Source organism: Podarcis melisellensis (genome assembly GCF_964234715.1).
Source record: "Podarcis melisellensis genome assembly, chromosome: 4".
In the NCBI taxonomy this organism is placed as follows: Eukaryota; Metazoa; Chordata; class Lepidosauria; order Squamata; family Lacertidae; genus Podarcis; species Podarcis melisellensis.
The window spans coordinates 21,642,061-21,665,027 of NC_138531.1; the positions used below are offsets into that span (position 1 = coordinate 21,642,061).

General features: G+C 42.9%; 1 protein-coding gene across 1 annotated transcript in view; it reads right to left on the reverse strand.

Annotated features, from left to right (window-relative positions):
• Positions 1-22,218, reverse strand: part of SLC15A1 (solute carrier family 15 member 1) — a 35,360-nt gene extending 13,142 nt beyond the window's left edge. The window contains exons 1-14 of the mRNA XM_081908205.1: positions 22,124-22,218; positions 14,488-14,516; positions 11,859-11,943; positions 11,613-11,754; positions 9,556-9,675; positions 8,618-8,717; positions 7,361-7,451; positions 5,910-5,993; positions 3,398-3,480; positions 2,069-2,155; positions 1,143-1,232; positions 570-614; positions 322-354; positions 125-213 (exon numbers count right to left, since the gene is read on the reverse strand). Of these exons, the coding sequence (XP_081764331.1) occupies positions 125-213; positions 322-354; positions 570-614; positions 1,143-1,232; positions 2,069-2,155; positions 3,398-3,480; positions 5,910-5,993; positions 7,361-7,451; positions 8,618-8,717; positions 9,556-9,675; positions 11,613-11,754; positions 11,859-11,943; positions 14,488-14,516; positions 22,124-22,127 (1,082 nt within the window). The 5' untranslated portion in view covers positions 22,128-22,218. The remainder of the gene's footprint in view (positions 1-124; positions 214-321; positions 355-569; positions 615-1,142; positions 1,233-2,068; positions 2,156-3,397; positions 3,481-5,909; positions 5,994-7,360; positions 7,452-8,617; positions 8,718-9,555; positions 9,676-11,612; positions 11,755-11,858; positions 11,944-14,487; positions 14,517-22,123) is intronic.
• Between the last annotated feature and the right edge of the window lie 749 nt (positions 22,219-22,967).

The following is a 22,967-nucleotide window of genomic DNA, read 5'->3' on the forward strand; positions in this document are numbered from 1 at the left end:
CGGTTCTGCCTAAACTTTGGAGAGCAATTGTCATATTAAAAATGTTTTTAAATACCAACCCCACCTAGTCTGTATGTTTTCCCCACTGCCGCCCAACTTGCTGAATTTCACCACATTCACTTACGTGAAATTAATGCGACATTTCTTAATTAGAGGATAAACAACAGCATCTACAACTGGGACCATTATCACAATGAGGATTGGGTTTACTGTCTGTTGAGAGGAAAGGGGGAAAAACACGAGAAAGTTAATACCTTTCAAACAGCTTATATAAAGGTCTCTTGAAATAGCTGAAAACATAAATATAAAAGCTTACAGTACCTGCATCTGGTCTGGCTGAATCTGAACAGGGCCCTGGAGAAAAAGAGAGAGATGTATATCTTAGTTTTAAGGTACTTGTAAGTTGAAACTTTAAATATCCTTGCCCAATCTAGCCAAGAGTATCCATGCATGTACAGCTGGATCAGACCAAATTCTGTCTATTATTATTATTATTATTATCATCCAAACATACAATCTAAGATCTGCCCAGAGCTCAAGCAGGTGTGAAAGTTTAAGAAACAACTTACAAAATCTCCATCCATTGTTGTGGCCTGCAATGTCCATCGTGATCCCTTTGAAAGAAAACATTAGAAATTTCTTTTAAAAAGCAATTGTCACTAAATATCCTCAGGGTACAGTCTGCAGAATATCAAAAGTATTTGCTGTACTAGGACACCTTGTGTCCATGTTGTAAAGAACTATGGGTAAGAAACCGAATAAGTAATTTTATCAACAATGCCAAAAGGCAAGAACAACTAATTTTTAGAAGCTTTTGCCAGCCTATAGGCATACCGAAAATAAAAATAACACTCAGCAAATAACTTCTAAGTGGACAATCATAGGTGAAAAATCTGCCGTGCCTTCTCTCACACATAATCACGCATGTTACATCAGTGGACACATAATTAATTAATTTTTTTACAAGCAAGATTGTTCTGCCGGCTAAAACACCTACCAATAATAATGAAAAGTATTATAACAAAAATATTGAAAAAAATAAACAGTGCATATCCAACGATACATCATGACTTAGATGGGGTGGGGATAGGAGCTTTTTAAACACCTGAATAAATTGTTAACAACTTTCTTTTCAAAGTTACCTGCTGATCAAAAAGTGCCCAAAACATGGGAAGAGGAATATACAGGAACAGCACTCTTAAGACCATCTTTGTCTGGGCAATAAGTCGTTTCTATAACAAAGGAGTGAAACAAATCATAATAATAATTAAATACGAACTTTTTAAGAATGAGGTTTACAATGAGATTAGAGAAGGTAACAGTACCCTTCAGAAATACCAGCGACCAACTCAAAGGCTAGGAAAGGAAGTTGTGGAAGCTGGATTTATTAATAGCCCATCTGGAGAATGACCCATCCCCTTATCACAAAGTGACCATCCTGTAACTCTTGATGATCAAAATTATTGGAATACATAGAAAGATAATCCCAGGCTTAAAATTATGTCAGAGGGTAGAGTATCAGCCTAGGCAGAGCCCAAATGTGCCAGAACAATAAGGCTGATGAGATAACACAACTGAGATACAGAATATAAGAAGCACATTTCCAATTGTGGCCAATTTGGACCACACATAATCTAGGCTGCACAAGGAGGAGACTACTGGTTCTGTTTCAGAAACAATGCAGTATCTTTATCTGCCGAAGACTGGATCGGTAAATTATACACGTGATCTCCATTGCAGATTAGGCACAACTGTGTCAATTGCATTTATTGATTCTGATCTTCTGCTTCCCTTAGATCAGCTTAGTGACTTACTGGACATAGAAAGGTGCCTTACACTGTTTAAGGTCTTAAGTGATGCTTACGCACAGAGCCCTCTTTGTTTTAATTTGACACTAGTTCAAGCACTTATTTAAATCTCTGAACTCTGTGGATTCAGAGAGATTTTACAAAGGGTTCAAGACGCCAGAAGTCATGGAATCTCCTTAAACTTTGCGTTGTTAAGGCAAATATGTCATATAAGGGGCCAGGTTTTTAAGCTCTCTGAACAGACAGCTAGCACAACTTACATCATACTTCTCGCTAGCCCAGTCCAACCAGTGCTCCCTCTTGGGGTATTGCTTGCTGCGATGTCTAAATCTGTTTCCAATAGAAAACTGCAAAGAGACCATTTACAATTGGTTAAACAATGTTGCTGTTTACCCCCAAAATTATTTTCACAATAGGAAACTGCTTCCCAGCAGACCGAAATGCAAAATGAAGCAACAACAGAAACACTGCTAACAGGATATGGCAACTGTCATCACTGCCCACCTCCCCCTCCTTCCAAAGGGTTTACTGTAAACAGTTTGAGCTATTTTAGTAGCTTTATTAATAAAGTTGTTGCATTTTAAATGCAAATGTATTATTTTGTACTTCACAGAGTTATATCAGCAGAGACCTCAAAACCTCTGTTATCTGTACTATATATTTGTCTAGACGTAGGTGCTATTGGCAGCTGTTTGCTTTTAAAGATCGCTTTTCCACAATGTTTCAGACAATCTAGATCAGGGTTTCCGAATCTTGGCCCTCCAGCTGTTTTGGAACTACAACTCCCATCATCCCTAGTTAACAGGACCAGTGGTCAGGGATGATGGGAATTCCTGACAATTCCAGAGCTGCATTTAGGAAGAACCTAGAAAAGTAATTCAAACTAAAACTAGGCTCCTATGTTAAAGGCATTAATCTCTGTTAATCCATCTAATCTAATCTATCTATATCATCTATCTATCTATCTATCTATCTATCTATCTATCTATCTATCATCTATCTATCTATCTATCTATCTATCTATCTATCTATCATCTATCATCTATCATCTATCTATCTATCTATCTATCTATCTATCTATCTATCTATCTATCTATCATCTATCTATCTAATCTATCATCTATCTATCATCTATCTATCTATCTATCTATCATCTATCTATCATCTATCTATCTATCATCTATCTAGAATTAATGTAGGGACTTATAATGTAATCCTAATGTTTGACTGTGTGCACAACATATCTTTAAAGGAAATTATTTCCCTCACCTAATTCTGGGCCCTGTATTTAACCCCTCACAGTTACAGTTCTCAGCAAACAAACTACAGTGCCTAGAATACTTCGAGGGGAGAAATGTGTCTCAAAGGTGCTTTAAAGGTATAGTGTATACACAGCATTTGAGTGGCATGACCACTCAACAAGCGCATTAACTTCAGTTTTAAACTGAAGTTAGTGTAACAAACTATTATCTCTCTAGGATCAAACTCAGGGGGGGAAATGAAATAAAAAATCAATTATTAGAGACTTAATTTTGTGACACTTAACAGTTGTCCTTGAAAATGCTAGCCATGAATTGTATATTGCTTACCGTAATACATTTAGCAACTCGGACCATTACGTTGCCTTGAGGTTGAACTTTTTTGTACATTGTGCTTCCAACTATGAACACAACTGCAGAGAAAAATAAAGAATACCAAGATTTGCTGAGGTTGTAGCAATCTGCAACAGGGCAAGACCATGCCAGGCAAGGAGATCCGAGGTTCATGTACATTACATTAAGTTTATTTGGTCCACAGGCCATAAACATCAAATACAGTGTAGGTTATCAAGAGAAACCACAGCAAGAAACAGAGAGAGGGAGAAAGTGAGGGCTGGCACTGCACACAAAAATACATGCACACAGACTGAACATGAGAGAATTACAAAACCCATAAACAATCAAAAATAGTTAAATGCAAACACTTTGAACTCATCTTTCTTTTAATAATTGTGACCTAATGTTGATGGTTACAGGGAGGGGGAGGAGTCCTTTATTTTCTGTGATCTTAGGGAAAGTTTCCCAGGTGAAAATATGAGTTTCCCAGGTGAAAACAATGTATTGAGGAAATAAAACAATAACTTATATTCCTGTGCAAATTACAATACAGTCATACCTCGGGTTGAATATGCTTCATGTTGAGTGTGTTCGAGTTGTGCTCCGCGGCAACCCAGAAGTAACGGAGCGCGTTACTTCTGGGTTTCACCACTCACGCATGCGCAGACGCTCAAAACGACATCACGCGCATGCGCAGAAGCAGCGAAAAGCAATGCGCCTGTGCGCAGACGTGACGTCGCTAGTTATGTTTACTTCTGGATGCGAACGGGGTTCCGGAATGGATCCCGTTCGCATCCCGAGGTACCACTGTAGAGGGAAAGAATGTAACAACGTTTTGACTGTAACACTTTGACAGGGACAAATTCTCAAGTGCCAAAAGGCAGTCTGGTAAATCAAATTTTCATAATGGCTGACGAAGTCACTTTAAGATCTAGTACAGAAATCACAGGGTTTAGAGTTTAATACTTTCACAACTTAGCTCAGGTAGGAGCTGTGGCAAAGCAGTTCCTCCTCATTGACATTTAACTCATTTCTCCACCAAAAGCTGCCCGTAAGCATCAGCAAGAGATACTATTGCAAAATACAGAGGTTTAGGTCTCCACTGGCAGCACGAAGCATCAGGCCTTGTGACTAGTATCTGGATTCAGTGGAGGTTGGTCCATTAGACTGAGTGGAACCACTAACCTCAACCTGCCTTCTTACAACTAGTCTAAGGGGTGGCACTGCTTCCAGCTGTGTGTGGCCCTTGCAGAAATAAGCAGAGAGGAGAATGTAGACAAAACTGTAATTAGTTGCCTCTGCTTCTTGTTGGCTGTAGCACCACCTGCTGTTGGTCTCCCCACCTTGTACCCAACCAATACCAATAGGCACCAACCACCACTACCTGGGCTGCTGAAGCAAAGAGAGAATGTGTGCCCTTGAGGACGTAGGACTGCCCACACACCCTTCTAACACCCTTTCCCCCCTCCAAATAAAGTCCTATCCTTGTCATCCTTCCACTTTCTTTATAGCTGTTTTTGTTTGCTAACTCTTTTCCCATCTCCTCTCAGTTCAAAATAGCATGATATTCCTTCCCAATGACACACGTTTCATTTTTAGCCACCCCAGTTCTTATCTCCTCTCTCCCACCCACTCCTTCGTCAACACCACATTCCTCCTACTAAGTCTGACAGCTTCCCAAACATTAATTTAAGAACAGCAGATTCCTGGCGTGCTGCTCCAGAACCTAGTGTAATCTTAGGGTTTGCTCTCTAAAAGTCACAAAAAGTTTACAGGCTACTGAGCACTGCCTCACTGGAGGAACAGCCCTCATATTACAGACTAAGGCTGCAATCTGATGAGGAAGACCTACGCAGATGGGAAGATGAGGGAGTTACTAATCCTTTCTGTCCAGAAACTGGTCCAGTTGCTTTTACTTTAGCTGTGGAAAAGATGTGGGAGCCTGCCAGTTTCAGAGCTGGGTCTAAAATAAGGCTTGCATGGATGTAGGCAACTTGCATTTCCATAGGCTATATACAGCTGATCCAGGTAAGATGAAACAAGGAAGTGGGTACCAGAAAACCTATGGGTTCTATCCAACTAAGTTCTACTCAGAATAAACCCGCTGGAATGGACATAAGCCATGTCCATCAAATTCAGTGGGTCTACTCTGAGTAAATCTGATCTGATGATCAACAGAGAGATTGCGTCCCATTTCTGATATTTCTGTTTTAATAGTGCTACTACATTTTTTCTTTTTCTTTCTTTCTTTCTTTCTTTCTTTCTTTCTTTCTTTCTTTCTTTCTTTCTTTAAAAAACCCTCATTTTCAAAATTGCAGTGCAATTATATTCCTGTCATTGTCCATCCTACCCTTGCGGCCCCTGCAGGTAAAAAAACGCTAAAAATCAATGAAGAAAGAGCACAATTGCTCCCTCTGGAACCCAGACTGCAACAAAATTCAGCAAATGAGAGTTAAGGCAAATACGACAGGTACCTAAGTGGAAAACGAAAAAGCATTTGACTTACACAGTGCAACAGCCATTAGTATAGCAGGAACGCCGAATGCGAGAGGGTAACATTTTTGTCTGACGTGAATTCCACATTCCACCCCTAAATTGAATAAATAAGCAGTATATATTATCATGACTCTTTCCTTGAGCAGAAGTCTGTGTAGGCTACATTTTACCCATCTACCTCTGTCTATCTATATCTAGCATCTATCTATCATCTATCTATCTATCTATATCTATCTATCTATCTATCTATCTATCATCTATCATCTATCTATTTTCTCACACATATTCAGAGTAACCACTATAGATATTTCTCAGGAGGAGTCTCATTCCAGATTTGTATGGGAGAGAGTAGAGATTCTCAGTGTGGTATGGAAGCATGCTCCTCCATATATTCAGGATTACATTGAGGGGGAAAGCCCTGTATTTTATGAACATTTGGTACAATGACTTTATGTTTACAAAACCATAATGTTGATACTACTAACACAGGCAAGTTATCCTCTTTTTTCCCAGCCAAAAGATTTGTACCTCTGCCATGCATAGGCCCTTTTAAATGTTGCTAATGACGGTCTCCTTACTACACAGAGCCGGTAGCTTGCATCCAACAGGACCCTGCAGATGTGGAATGAGATCTTCGCCCGACAAAAGAGGTGTGTCTGCATTTTATGCCTCACAATTCTCCATGCTGCACCACACACTTGCTAGGCAGTCTCTTCACCCTCCTAAAATGTCTTTTTGGGTGGTGGGGTGGAGATAAGGAATTGAAGCAGCAGTGGAATTATAATCATGCAGCTCAGTGAATGGGCCAGAGGCAGAGATGCTTCTAAGGATTAATTCTACCAATAACACAATGGCCTAACTCCTGCTGTGTCATCACTAAATGGCACCACTGAAACTTCTGTGTACACTTTTGCCCAGCCTCCTTGCCATCATTTCTTAAGGCTGCTCACAGACAACCTGTTCACTGCGCGAAGTTTCTAGGGAGGTTAGACGACACGGACTATTTATTGGGAATTCACCTTGATTTGTTTTTTGGGGAAGTTAGATGACATTGTGTCAAGCAAGTTATCTCACGTTTTCCAGTGCCGTCACTTTCCTTATCGCTAAAAGTCAAAATTTGTAGGGAACTTTATACTTGCACAACCTGAATTTGGTGGTATGTGATTGAATCCCATCTGAAAATACCATATTTATGCGAATCTAATCTAGCCATCAAATCTAATGCGCACCTCAGTTTTCAAAACCTTGAAACCAAAAAAGTATTATCTGGCAAATGTAAAGGTGCCGTCAAATCCGATGCACACCATAATTTTCGTGACATAATTTGGCCAAAAAAAGGTGTATATTACATTCAAGTAATTACGGCAGTAGCAGTCTGGACACACCCTTAGAACCCTGACCATTATGTTGGTTGGTTAATATTCTCACACACATACACATTAGTTAGAAATCAATTTTTACCTCTAAGAATTGGTGTGATTATAGTAGAAAGAAGGCTTCCAGCATTAATGGACAGGTAGAATATAGAGAAGAACCTATTTCTTTGTTTTTCCTGAAATACAAAGGAGAACATTAGTGTAAAATATCTTTTTGGAAGGCTATTTTTTGAAAAGCACAAAGCCCAAAGTAATTGCTAATTCAGCTAATGGTCAGAGAATAATGGCCAAGTGCTTGACTGTGTGGGCTTTAGCTTTTACGGTATATGCTCATATATGTTGGTATCTGTCTGTCTCAGGAGACAAATGTCCATCTGTACATGTGTGTGTTTGTGTCTCTGTGTGTTTGTGTGTATGTTATATACACATACATCCATGCATACATGCAGGGCTGCTATAAATAAAACATGCTTTTGCAAAACCACCATGATAGATTTTAAGAAGCAAATTCTACATTGCAATACAGTGTTGTGACTTGGGTGGATTATTATTTGGACAGGACAGGGTTAATGGAGCCGTAATGACTACAAAGTGATACTCCATAATAGCCGTTGGTAGAACTGCCCACGTCTTATGTCAGGGAAATTACAGGGAACTAGGTTAGGAAATGGTTGGAGAAAATTTCTCATCTTCATTCCTTCTCCTCCTGCACAGCAATACTCCAGCGAGATGGAGAGGAAAAGGCAGGTGTAAGTGGAAAAAACCAGTAGAAACATTTTCAGATATGAGTTTTAAATGAAACAATGAGAAGGCAAGCTCTGGAAAGTGCCTTTGTGAAGCTGCCTGTCTCTGGAGATCTGATGTGGCTCAACCAGTATGTTTGTAAATAAATTAGTAAAGGTAAAGGTAAAGGAACCCCTGACCATTAGGTCCAGTCGTGGCCGACTCTGGGATTGCGGTGCTCATCTCGTTTTATTGGCCGAGGGAGCCAGTGTTTGTCTGCAGACAGCTTCCGGGTCATGTGGCCAGCATGACTAAGCCGCTTCTGGCAAACCAGAGCAGCACACGGAAACACTGTTTACCTTCCCGCCAGAGCGGTACCTATTGATCTACTTGCCCTTTGATGTGCTTTCGAACTGCTAGGTTGGCAGGAGCAGGGACCGAGCAACAGGAGCTCACCCCGTTGCGGGGATTCGAACTGCCGACCTTCTGATCAGCAAGTTTAACCCACAGCGCCACCCGTGTCCCGTAAATATGTTACAAAATGCCAATAAGCTTTTAGTGACCTTATTCCAAATAAAAATAACGCCTAGTTAAGTGCATCGCCTCTGGAACTTCTTACCTGGTGATCCTCAAATTGGTCTCCACCAAAGGCTGCTACACAAGGCTTGATTCCTCCAGTTCCAAAAGCAATAAGGATCAAACCAACCATAGAGAAAGCACTGCAATAGCAGAAATAGATTAATAGTTGTTGTTTCAGTTTATTACCCACCCTTCACCATAAGGACCCGGGGTATGCTACAACTATTTTAAATATACAAATATGCTCACAGCAAAGAATGCTCTTTTAAGAAACTGGGTTGTATGCTGGTAGGCAATCCAAATGCAGAGCAATCACATGTAACAGAAGTAAATGTGAACATGCTGAGCTTCTCCATAAGTATACAGATATATAGGGTGGAGAGGCAATAGATCTGGGGCCTATCACAAAAGACTCCATGCCTGAGCTCCTTGAGTCATGACCTAATAATGCCGCTGACCTATACTGTTCTCTAGATTGCTGCTGCTGATTCGCTGAATGCACAAGTTTTTCCTCCTTTTGTATGTCTCTACTCTGACAAGAGAACTTCTGCTGACCTATGGTGCCTCAAGGGGCAAAAGTTAAAGTTAGTTTTCAACTGAATCTCCATGTTGTGTATTTGGCAATAAGTTTTCATGCATATGCAATTATTTTTCAAGCAGGTGACAGGATTATCTGACATGATTGCGGAGATTACAAAAGTTCTACACCAAAAACAACATGTCTCACGCAGTTTTCAAGGCACGAATAAAATATGATAATTGAAACACTTCCTCCAAAGGATAGCTGCAGTTTTATTGAGATAGCAAAATAAAGCTCCTTGGACTTTGCCATGTGATAGGAGTCATATGGTTATGCAAAGAAAGGAACAAAGGCTGCAACAGTTCAAACCACAGTAAACAGAGGATTTGTGGGTACACTGAACCACTCGATTCCAATTTGCACTTACAAAGAGAGCAGAAGTAATTGCTGCAACTTACATGGGAATTGCAACGTTATCTACATGACCATCCCCGTCTTGATCCAGCAAATCATGTATAGAGCCTACCGACAAGACTGCTTGCCCAATTGTGTACACAATCGACAAGGAAATAATGGTCCTGTTATGAAGAAAGCAGACAAAAGATGTATTTTTTAATGACACAGTCCTATCAACATCTGCTCAAAAGTAAGACCAGTTGATTTCAATGGGGTTTAGCTCCAACTAAGGGTAATTCCACAGTTTAACACAGGGGGTGGCCCTCCAGATGTGCTTGGACCAGTGGTGTAGCGTGGTTTGTCAGCACCCGGGGCAAGGCAAGTAATTTGTGCCCCCTAACCCTTGGATTTTAGCACTTAAGTGCGAGCGAGCGCCCCCCAGATGTTGCGCCCGGTGCGGCCGTCCCCCCCTGCACCCCCCATGCTACGCCACTGGCTTGGACTCCAAGTCCTAGCAGACCCAGTCAGCCTGCCCAATGTTCAAGGGTGACGGAAGTTGCAGTGAAACCATATATGGAGGGCACTAGGGTCCTGCTCCTGCTTTATGGTTTCACTAAGGAAAGCAGCAACGTACGTGCAGCAACTGTGTTTGCTATACAAATTGTAATAATCGTGCCTACGTATATCCCTGGGACTCGAAATTTCTATGCACCCAGAGCAGTAGGCAAAGCCCGTTTTCTGCTTTCAGATTGCATTTGCTGCATTGCAATTTTCTTCAATTAAAAGAAAAAACATCTAGGGATTTACTTAGCATACTTAGCAGAAGGTAGGAAAAGTACTATCATATAGCTAGCTCAAAAAGAAAATGCAAAACACTGCATTGACTAAATTCAGGAAGAGAAACTTCTTTCCTCAGGAATACATTTCAGGAAGATTGGAATGTGCCTTATGGTCCATCTAGCTTCGTGTTGACTTGACAACACCGACTGACATCACCTCTCCAGATTTTCCTAGTCCTACCTGGAGAAGCAAGGAACTGAACCTGGGACCTTCTGCATGCAATGTGTTCTACCACTGAGCTACAGCCCTTTTCCTGACCAAGGTGAGTCATCATGTTGGAAAAAGGGATAGAAAAATGTGCTGATTATTATTTGTAGGTTATTCAATGCTACAGTAATGACAGCATGACCTACAACGTATTGCATCTTACGTAATTGGCGCTGTCCAATTTGTACATGCAACAGGTATCACCTATGGCATCTACTCTCTCCCACAAAACTGGAACGCCCAGTCTAACTGAGTAAAGAGGAACTTCAAGGCACGCTCCTACTCACACAGGGTAAAACCGAGCAGGGACGGGCAACATGAGACCTGAACATTTCTTAATTGTTGTGGCCAACCTGCCTGATACTCATTATAATAGTTAACAAGCTCTTGTACATGTCCTCTCTCCGATACAATTGTTTGGCAATCTGCACTTCAGTTTCTATTTGTATAAGATACATAGATATAGATAGATGATAGATAGCTCCTTTCCCCATGTCTTTCAGACGTGTGTGTATATGTAAAAAGGTAAAGAGGTAAAGGACCCCTGGACGGTTAAGTCCAGTCAAAGGCGACTATAGGGTGCGGAGCTCATGTTACTTTTCAGGCCGAGGGAGCTGGCGTTTGTCTACAGTTAGCTTTCCAGGTCATGTGGCCAGCATGACTAAACTGCTTCTCGCACAATGGGACACCATGACAGAAGCCAGAGAGCACAGAAACGCCGTTTACCTTCCCACCACAGTGGTGCCTATTTATCTACTTGCCCCAGCATGCTTTCGAACTGCTAGGTTGGCAGAAGCTGGGACAGAGCAATGGGAGCTCACCCTGTCGCACAGATTCGAACTGCTGACACCAGAAAGCTGGGGGGACCCCAGCTACTCACCCCATTAATTTGCCTACAGGCATCTATACATATAAATTAATATGTGTACATTTTATATAAAGCAATGTCACAGGCCTCTGTGCCCAGAGTTCTTTTAAGTAGTGCCCCTTCAAATGAAACAGCTTGACTCTCTTCACGCAATTCAGATGCGTCTTCCGCAGAATTATTCTGGTATTCTAAAATTTCACTCACTTGAACTTTCCCAGCCAGGAATCAGCTACAAGCGCTCCAAGGATAGGTGTGAGGTAGCAGAGGGCAACAAATGTGTGGTAAATGGCTGTCGCAAGATTGTCGCTCCAGTTGAGAAAATACTTGAAGTAGAGCACAAGCACAGCTATGGAAAGAAAACAAGGAGAGTAATTAGGGAAAGGAGGGAGGGGAGAAAGCGCTCTGTCGCTATATCCACAAGCATCCAGCAGAAGTAAAGGCAAAAATCACCTCGCATTCCATAGTAGGAGAATCTTTCGCAGAATTCATTGATGACTATGAAGAAGATGCTGAGCGGGTAGCCAAAGCAACCGGGCTGATGGAACAGAAAATCAAAAGAAGATTAGCTTGAATAATTAGGACATTTTATGGGAGAGGTGGCGACTGAAATACATAATATCGCAGTGGAACAACATAACAGAAACAGATTTGGCTGGAGAGCAAACAACAACAACACAACCCACACCTATTTCTGCAACAAACAGAAAATATGGATTCTTTCACTCACACACTTCTTAGGCATTGTTCTCTTTGGAGGGCAGAGTCCAAGTTTGAGTGGACCCACCTAAGTGGACCTCCTCCAGGTGACCTTGGGTCAGCATCAGGTCGCTGAGCCCAAGAGCAGCCATGTTAATTTCCCACATTGTGGCCCATTGTGGGAAATGAAGATGCCAGACCCAGATAATTTTCTAAAGGGGAACACAAGGGGTGGGAAGAGCGGCAGGCATCAGCCCATTGGCTGCTGCCCAGAGATGTAGGGCTGATGTCAGGCATTCAGGATAAACCAATGACTACAATCAAACCCATTGATTACGTATACTAAAGCCTTTTAAAAATTATTTCAATAGACCTGAACGTGTCCAACTCAGAGCTAGATTGTGCTAACAGAATGTACTTTTTGCTGGAGTCTGTGGGCAAGTATTTTGCTTGTTGGAAAAATAATGCAATTCCTCCCTTGACAGACTCGGTAATTGTTTTGTGTTGTGTTTTTTTTTTTTTAAAAAAAAGATAAGCTACAGAATACTAATTGATGGAAAAATATAAGACAATTTTTTTACCTATAAAATACTGTGACTGCTTTTTAAAAATTAAATATTTTAAATGCCACATTGTGTAAACAACTGCAGGATCCCCTGTTTTGCCACACCCATAATTTTCATGATACTTTCTAAGGCCACGTGCCAATGTACGTGTTAGGCTTTGCATGGGTAAGCCTGGGCCAGACATGAAACATCAAAGCAGTTACAAGATTGCATCAATACAATCATGTTTCCAGAAATTCTGGTACATCAGACAATGATTGCATTGCTTAAACATTAACTGATAAGCTGAACAAGTATTGGCTGTCAGGAATTGTCAGAGCGTCCTTCCTCGTCCATTATTATGAAAAACGTGTGGGTAGGGCCCAGAAAATGATGTGAAAGTGTGAGGTGCAGTTTCACCCCTGGAGCAAGGCTGGCCTAGAGGCCTAGGGAGTAGCTGGATGGGTAACAAACTATCTACACATGCTGCTCTGAACTTTGTAGGAAAAGATCGTGACATGCTCATCTAACAAATACAATTTAGATTTGTGGTTGCTGCTCTGTGTATTTGGTTCTAAGTTAGAGTTACCAGATGTCCCCAGTTCCTGGGGACAGTCCCCGGATTTGCACATCTGTCCCCGGACAAATTCCATCCCTGGAATGCCCCTGGATTTCATTAAATGTCCCAGGGAAACATGGCAGCGGCAATCTCAGCAGCCTAGAGTAAGGCTTCGTTGAAAAAAATCTGGTAACCATAGGCTAACTGGTTGCAGGAGAGGAGTTTAAGTGGGGGGGGGGGAGGAAAAATGCTTGGATTCTTTTGAACGCACCTGCACGTTTCTTCCGCTGGATACATTGCATGGTGGGGGTTTTTTAAATTAACCAAAGCTCAGTTTTAAAGCAAACTTTGATTTGTGGTGTTGACTTTTTTTCTTTTTTCAAAAAAAAATATATTTTTAATTATTTATTTTAAGTGTCCCCGGATTTATTGAAAAAAATCTGGTAACTATTCTAAGTAGCCTTTTCCATTCATTTCCAGATAAGTAACAGTTAAATGTAAAACAAAACTAAATTGTGCTCATCCTTGAGTCACAGAATTGTATTGTTGGGAGGGTTCCCCAAGGGTCATCTAGTCCAACCCCTTGCAATACAGGAATCTCAGCTAAAGCATCCCTGACAGATGGCCACCCAACTTCTGCTGAGAGACATCCAATGAAGGAGAGTCCACAACCTCCCGAGGGAGACTGTTCCACTGTCAAACAGCTCTCACTGTCAGAAATTTCTTCCTGGTGTTTAGTCAGAATCTCCTTTCTTGTCACTTGAAGCCATTGGTTCAAGTCCGACCCTTCAGGAGCAGGAGAAAACAAGCTTGCTCCATCTTCCATGTGGGAGCCCTTGAGATGTTGGAAGATGGCTATCATATCTCCTCTCAGTCTCCTTTTTTCCAAGTTAAACATACCCAGCTCATTCAAGGTTCCCTTATTGCATTAAGGTTTTTTAAGATATGTTCTGTTGCTTCTATGAGAGCATTGTGCTTAAATGTCAGCAAATGTTTAATTGAAGAGAACTGCAGATATGTGGAGCAATCACCAAGAACAGCATCTTATCTGTGCTTGCCACTCTCTCCTGCAGTACCGGAGGGACAAGCAAGGAGCTTTATAAATCATATAAATAGTAATGGGAAATAGCGATGGAAGCAGTTGCTTTTAAAAAAAAAATCTAAGTTACTTAAGACTTTCTAGACGTGTTCTAGGCAAAATTCAAGTGTACTCGCAACACATGTACATACACAACCCACCCAAACTAAAGCTGCCAAACTGTGCAGCACAAACACTTACCGAACGGCTTCGAGGTCCTGTATTTTTCTCTGCAATGAGACAGGGGTGAGGGGAATGGTGGAGAAAAAGCAATAAGTAGCCTGAATAAATTTAATAGTAGAATGAGCACATACATTATTTTAATTTGCTGTTGAGGAAATTGGATTTTAGCCACATTTTTGTATAGAGACATAAGGACTGAAAATGAAATTAAGGGCCTATGAAATGCATAAATGCCATCTAGCCACAGGTTCCATATCATAGGATAAAAAGGTGTAAAAGATTAAAAGATGCAGAGGTCTGTTATAAGTAGATTCGCTCATAATTCGCACATTAATTTTGTAAAATATGTGGAGCGCACAGCAGATTCATGTGTAGCAGAAATAGCACACACACTTTTGAATGTGATCCACCACTGATCAACTCTAAGTAATCCTCTCTATCTCTCCCTTCAGCCAACTCACTGTGGCTTCCACATTTACTCACTATTATAAAGATATAGCAGGCATGATCAAGATCTCAAAATCTCTTTGCCTTAAAAAATGTGCAAGTATTTATGCCAAGCTCATATTCCAATATTTATTAAGAGGTATAAGCACACACATACAAAATTCTTAACCAAGACTGAATTCCCACTGTTTAATTTCGTACGTAACCAAATATCAGCCTTGTGAATTTACCAATTTGCTTGAGACTAACCCCCCCTGGAACTCCACTCCAATATCTGAAATGGGGTTGTCAATCAAAGAAAATCCCATTTTTAAACAGGAGTTACAGAGACTGGAGAACACATCTGATTGGTCTTCCTGACCTCCTAATGCAATGTAAGTAGTCATCATATGTGCAATGCTCTCTGTTTTCATTCCAACTGCAGTGGTCCCACCCTTCCCTATTTTCATTAAACCTTTAAATTGTTTGTTTAAATAAGGAGTTTCAATTTTAAATAAGTGACAGTTGATCAGCATTATTGATGTTGTTGTTTCTGATTTTGGGCTACCTTCCCAGGTTGATGAGCCCCATCTGCCCCTCACTTCCCTTCTTGACTGTTGGACCCACTATTGCTCTCATCTCCTTAGTCCCTCGGGGGATGGGAAATAAAAGTGTTTTGACATAATAAAATTTAATAAAATTGTAAATTAAATTAAAAGAAGAAGGTTGTGTGGACACGCAGCACACAGATTATGATGCACTTTTCACATAAGAAGAAGAAGAGTTTGGATTTGATATCCCGCTTTATCACTCCCCTTCAGGAGTCTCAAAGCAGCTAACATTCTCCTTTCCCTTCCTCTCCCACAACAAACACTCTGTGAGGTGAGTGGGGCTGAGAGACTTCAGGGAAGAGTGACTAGCCCAAGGTCACCCAGCAGCTGCATGTGGAAGAGCGGAGACGCGAACCCGGTTCCCCAGATTACAAGTCCACCGCTCTAAACCACTACACCACACTGGCTACTTGGAATACAATAGTCAAATTTGGTTACCCTAAACACTTTTTCACTTCTGGAATTTTAAAGCTACATTTTTATTCCATTTTTATTTTTATTCCAAGTGGTCTGCTCCAAGGAATGGTCTCCCCTTTTTATCCTTACACACTTGCTGCTTCAGAGATATGTACAATTAATTATATAGCCTTGTATGGGACACTGTGCAGTTTCTTATCATTGCTATCTCTTGCCATGCATTGGCCCTAATCCAACTAATGGTAGCAGTTATACTTAAGTACCGCTGGAATCACACAATGGGTTTTCATTAGTTAGCGGTGATGAATTTGCCCCTAGAATTCCAATGTCTTAAGTACAGGTAAGATGTACCTGTGACAGAATGACTTATTTGCTTCCTGAAAGTGAGACCCCTAAAGCAGGGTAGCAAACCTGTAGCACTCCAGAAGGCATTAGGCTCCAATACTCATTGGGGATGATGGAAGTTATAGTCCAACATCTGAAAAGCTGTGGGTTAGCTACCCGCTTCTAAAGTTTCTCAACTTCCAGCTAAGTCTGCCCATTGTAAATATCACGGGAATAAAGAAATTAAAGAATATGTCACCTCAGGCTTTTAAAAGTTTGCATGACTAATGTCAGCACTTATTGTGCTACTATGTACCCAGCTTCATTATCTTGAAGATAAGACTCTAGAACAAGAAGGATTTGTACTTTAGCATCCTGATTTGTGAAATAAGCATATTTCTATCACAGCTATATTCTTGGCCATAAGAGAAAGCTATTGCAGCTATTAACATGTGGTCCAGAGTTCATAAACAACTGGCAGTACTGTTAGCTAATCTTCAGACATAACACAAAAGAAGAAGAAATAAAAAAATACTTGGTGGGACTAAGGACCTACTCAGACTTCCACTTCAGTGCATGGTGCCCATTGGAAAAACTGTGCTATTCTGTTTCCATCTCATTTGGTCCATGATAAGGTAGTTCTGTACATCCCTTCATAGATCCAAGAACCAGCTTTTGCATGAAGTTGCAAAAACTGATAAAAACAAACAGCTGGAACACACTTGAGTGATAATGCAGAACTGATGGTGCTTAATCACTCCTGAGCATCCTATAAGGCAAATTCAGATTTTCAGATAATGGGACCTAAATGTACAATAAATGTTTCAAGCACACAATCACCTCTTCCACTTAAAACAACAAAACAAAAGTTGGTTCCTGTGTACAAAGGAAAGATACATCACTGATTGCCAGTTTCCATCTCTACCACAGATGAACAGTTTGCCTCTAGGGTGAATGGCCTTTTCTGCACTTGCAAATGGAAGTGTCAATATTTGAACATGCACAATATGAATCAGTGCAACACTGCTGCACCGATATGGGAAATTCAGGATGGATTTAAGTATTCCTGTGCAAATGGATAGAATTAGCTACAAAGGGAATAGCAATGGCACAGAGTTCACTGTTACCAAGATCAGAAAAAACTAATTTCTAACTTTGTTAATATTAAGACTGCCTAGTTTCTCTTTATTCCTGTTACAATTAGCAAGGAAGCTGCAGTTTCACCTAAGAATGGAGACAGACATGGGTAAAAGCAGGCATCCTCCACCCTCAGAAGATGCAGGTCAGGTTTGTCATGCCTCTTCTCAGCAAGCCTTGGTGTTTGGTACCTAAAAGAGGCTGATTTAAATGTTTACTACGTTCTCCTACATTCTCTTTTAAGACTCTGATTAGATGCAGATTCATGATGTTATTGCAAAATTTTCAATCCCCACCATGCTTTGTTTACCATCTAGTCTGATTAAGAGTTCTGGAGAACTCAAAAGCTTGGTCACTACAACATAGTGTTTAAAGGTAAAGGTAAAGAGACCCCTGACCATTAGGTCCCGTCGTGGCTGACTCTGGGGTTGCGGTGCTCATCTCGCTTTATGGGCCGAGGGAGCCGGCATACAGCTTCCGGGTCACGTGGCCAGCATGACTAAGCCGCTTCTGGCGAACAAGAGCAGCGCACAGAAACGCCGTTTACCTTCCCGCTGGAGCGGTACCTATTTATCTACTTGCACTTTGACATGCTTTCGAACTGCTAGGTTGGCAGGAGCAGGGACCGAGCAACGGGAGCTCACCCCGTCGTGGGGATTCAAACCACCGACCTTCTGATCAGCAAGTCCTAGGCTCTGTGGTTTAACCCACAGCGCCACCCGCATCCCATCATTGTGTTTGGGTTGGCCTAATAAAGGTATTTCCTTGACATGGACTTACTTGTAGTAAGTCCCTCTAAGTTCAGTGGAGCTTCCTGCCTTAAAAGTATTATTTAGATTGTAGCCTTAACTCAATAGTAATATGGTCCAAATACCTCTCTCGGGGCACATGTGGATATACACACCCACACACCATAAAGGCATACATTCTGGTTTTTAAAATACACACTGCATCTGTTTTTTTAAAAAAATGTTATTAAAAAATATTTTAAACACTAATGATATGAGTTGATAAAAAGTATGTATCACAAGAACACACCTTCAGACATTTAGTTGCACTTCTAAAACCACATGCATTGTCAGAATAGGCTTCACTGGACACAAGTGAGATGTCTTTTTGGAGTCAAATGAAGCTAAACTCACTCCTAGGGTTGTCAACTTGTGGGTGGGGTGGGGGAAGGGAAAGAAAGACAACCTAGGTTGCTTTGGCCTCTTTCTCAGAGTCTTGTTATGCAGAAACCATCAGGTTTACCTTTTTGCTTCATGGCTAAACATCACCACCTATTTATTACAGGAGGCCTAGCTGCTCTTAAAGGAGCAGCAACAGGAATGTTGACAAAGCTACTTGCTCCAAAGATGAGGAATTAAACTGACTCTCCACCCCTTCCCTGTGGAAACACAGTGACTGAAACAAGTGTCACTCATTTAATCTGAGTCTGTTTTGCAGCTGTTAAGGGCATAGGAGCCCTGCCAGGAAAAGGTGGTAGCAGTTGCATGCACTAATAGCTAATTATCTTAAGACCAGCACATTAGCCGGACAACAAACTCATCAGCCCCAGTTTCTTCAGTTGGCTATTTACTTAACCCTTCTGTTTTCATGCCAAATCAGTATTTGTGTTGATCTTTTTAGAAAAACAACTCACTTAACTGAAAGTATAAAGGAACAAGAAATAGCTCTCTCTTTAGTATCCATATGAACTTCTGAATACATGAATACCAATAACCTAAATATGTTGATGCGACACACCCCTTTTCTGCATTTCATTATAGGCTATTGCCTCTAAGTGCAAGAGTGAGTTTAAACTTGATGCGCCCAAGCTCTGGTGAAAACTGGGACTGCAAACCTGTATTTGAGAGTAGCTGCCAGAGAGCCATGTAAATACAAGGAAAAGGAATGTTGTGACACCTTGAAGACTGACAATAGATTATGATGACATGAGTTTAGGAATAGGAAGCTGCCTTATATCAGGGCCAGATCATTGGCCCATCTTTTTCAGTACTGCCAGCAGTGACTGATGAAAGACAAGCAGTGTTGGGGGCTAAACCTTTGCATAAGAAGCCGTGGTTCTGCCTTTGAGCTTTGTGGACCAGAGTCCATTGAATCAGACTCTAATCTGGGAAAGTTATAAACCTGTTAATCTTTTAAAGGTGCCACTTATGTGAGAGGAAGTTGCAAGACCAGGGGTTCCCAAGCTGTGGTCCACAGGCTTTATCCAGCAACATGTCCTCATTAAATATTCACATTGATATATTTTTAAACTGCATTGTTGCTGCTTCTTTTATTTCTCAAACTGTATTTTATTGCATTACAATTCAAAGTCTTTGGAATGCTAATGCAACAAAACAAAAAAACACTATAAGAAATGAAAGCAGCAGCAAAAATGCAATTATAATTCATAGAGTGTCCGGCACGGCACACTGCAATTGCTACAACAGGTGGATAAGCGATTAAGCAGTCCTCCAAAAAAACACAGCAATAATCCAGTTTGGGAGCTACTGTCCTAGATAACAGAAGCACAAACCACCTCTCCCACCACATCTCCAGGCCTCTAAGAAGCATGCCTGGCTTTAGACTAAATGTGCTCTCCAAACATTGCTGGACTTCCAACTCCCTTTGGCCACAGCCAGCATACTTGATGGCCAAACATGGTGGGAATTGTAGTCCAGCAACATCTGGAGGGCACCACGTTAGACTCAGGGAATTGTAGAGTTGGAAGGGACCTGATGGTCATCTAGTCCAACCCCCTAAAATGCAGGAATCTTTTGCCCAATGTGGGGCTCGAAACCACAACCCTAAGATTAAGAGTCTGATGTTTTGCTGACTGAGCTGTTCTTGAGGGGGCTCCAATGCACTGTTCAGCCGCCTAAAAAGCAGAGCAGACCCTCATCGGAAGAGAACCGAGCGTCAACCGAGGCCAGAAAACTCCTCTAGTTGCCCTTGGAAGCCTGCACTTGCCTGCAGACAACCTGAGCGCTGGCTCTCTCAGAAATGAACTATTTTGTGGGGTGTCTCTCTTTCTCTCCCCACCCCCACCCCTATATCCCCAGGGCGCTGCTCCCAGGCATTTCAGAGTCCCTTCTCACGGTTTCATGTGGGATGCGGGTGGCGCTGTAGGTTAAACCACAGAGCCTAGGACTTGCCGATCAGAAGGTCGGCGGTTCAAATCCCGTGACGGGGTGAGCTCCTGTTGCTCGGTCCTTACTCCTGCCAACCTAGCAGTTTGAAAGCACATCAACGTGCAAGTAGATAAATAGGTACGTTCTGGCGGGAAAGTAAATGGCGTTTCCATGCGCTGCTCTAGTTCTCCAGAAGCGGCTTAGTCAGGCTGGCCACATGATCCGGAAGCTGTACGCTGGCTTCCTTGGCCAATAAAGCGAGATGAGCGCCACAACCCCAGAGTCGGTCACAACTGGACCTAATGGTCAGGGGTCCCTTTACCTTTACCTTCTCACGGTTTCCGCCCACGCGCCCACACACCATTTCAAATACGTTTCCCGCCTTCACCCCAAATAATATTGGGAACTGTAGTTTGGCCCCTCATAGGGCTGCACTTCCCAGAAAGCTTGGCAAACTACAGTTCCCAGGGTTCTTGTTTGGGGTGGGGTGGGAGCGTGGATCAGTCAGGGATACAGTTGTGGGGAGGGGGGAGGCATCTCCCTTTTCTTGGGGAGGGGAGAAGAGACGTGTTTCAGCAGTTCTCAACCTGTGGGTCCCCAGATGGACTACAACTCCCATCATCCCTGAGCTCTGGCATTGCTAGCTAGGGCTGATGGGAGTTGTAGTTCAACACCATCTGGAAACCCACAGGTTGAGAAAGGCTGAATTGTGTTATGTGAGGTGGGGCTTAACTCCCCCCCCCCATGTGAGGTGGGGCTTAACTCCCCCCCCCCAATATTTTATTCAAGTTGGGAGAGGGAGAGGGAGAGCTCAACCTGTGGTCCCCAGATGTTGTTGGACTACAACTCCTATCATTCCTCAACTCCCATCTTCCCTGAACTCTGGCCTTGCTACCTAGGGGCTCTGGGAGTTGTAGTTCAACAACATCTGGGGACGCACAGGTTGAGAAAGGCTGTCTGAAATGGGCCTGAGTCAGAACCCGGCGCTCGTAGCTTTCCTGAGGGAAGTCTTCCCCTCAGTGCTCAAGCCCCGCCATGGCTCGCGCCCCGCGTCCAAGAAAAAGACAACTTATTCATTCAGGGCGCGCAAGGAGCGCTTGGTAACACGGGCAACCCGCATTGACAGACGGCAGTTCGGACGGTTGTGTGGAAAAGGCGATTTCAGCAGGTGCAGCTTGCAGGAGCGCACGGCTCTTTCCCGCCTCTTGCCTGACAAGGAGAGCGCCCGTCCAGTGGCGTAGCGTGGGGGTGCAGGGGGGGCCGGCCGCACCGGGCGCAACATCTGGGGGTTAGGGTTAGGGGGCGCAAATTACTTGCCTTGCCCCGGGTGCTGACAACCCACGCTACGCCACTGCGCCCGTCTCTTTTCTGGGTTCTTCTTGGCTGTGGTGTTTGAGCAGAGGCTGAGCAGGCAGAGGGCGAGGATGCTGCGCTGCAGGTCGTCGCCTTCGACGGCTGCAGCCCTGACGAGAGGCTACCCTACAATGAGGGAAGTGGGCATATAGACGCGCGCAGACGCGCGCACGAACAGCGGGGTCACCTCAGGCACCTGTGGGAAACGCGCGCTGCCCACACAGGTGCCTCGGCTGCAGCGCCTGGCGCCAGCCCTTCCCACATACGTACCCATCGGGGCGCCCGCGGATGGTACTGCTGGTCCTGCTGAGGCGAGCGAGCGCGCGCTGCGGAGGGAAGGAGGACGCGGACGGGGTTTTGTTCTTTAAAGCCTCTGGCCCTGGGCCCGGCGCCAAGTCCTACCCCCCACTTACCTGGCTGGGCCAAGGAAGCTGCAGAGGTGGTAGGCGGGGAGGAAGCCGGATCATGGGCCGCCCTCGATCCCGAGAGAGAGAGAGAGGGAGGAACCACTTTTCCCCATCACCACAGAGACATCGTTGACCTCGCCGACCCACTAAGTTACACAAAGGGGGAGGGTGGCTGTCAGAGAGGAAGAAAGAGGTTTGGTCCCTCACGCAGGAGTAGAGAGGCCGCCCCCTTTTCCCTTGGCCTTGACTGGCATTCTGGTATAGAAGCCCAACAGGTGCCATCGCTCCCTCTCACTGCACTGCCAGGACACGACCTGTTGGATTTCCACCTGCCATGCAGAGACTCCGATGGTGAGGAGAGAGAGAAGTGCTTAGCTGTAGGAGCTGAAGGGTTTTAGGAGGTGTATACAGTAAGGTGAAACAGTTCTTTAAAAACCACAAAAAACTAGAAGATGGAGAAAAGGAATATTTTAGGAGTTGGTGGAGACGCTGGGGAAATGTGCTTAAGAGACTTAAGAAGGGGGGAGGGAAACTAAACTGAAGGATTATGTACGAATAATTTTTTTGGGGGGGATAATAGAAAGCCCTTCCCCCTCCCAGCTTTATTTTTTTTTAAACAGCTCCGCTTTTCATCCTCTGTGAAAGTAACATGAGCTAGAAAATGCATTGAGCAAACACAGAAGAAAAGGTAGCTGATAAGAAATGCA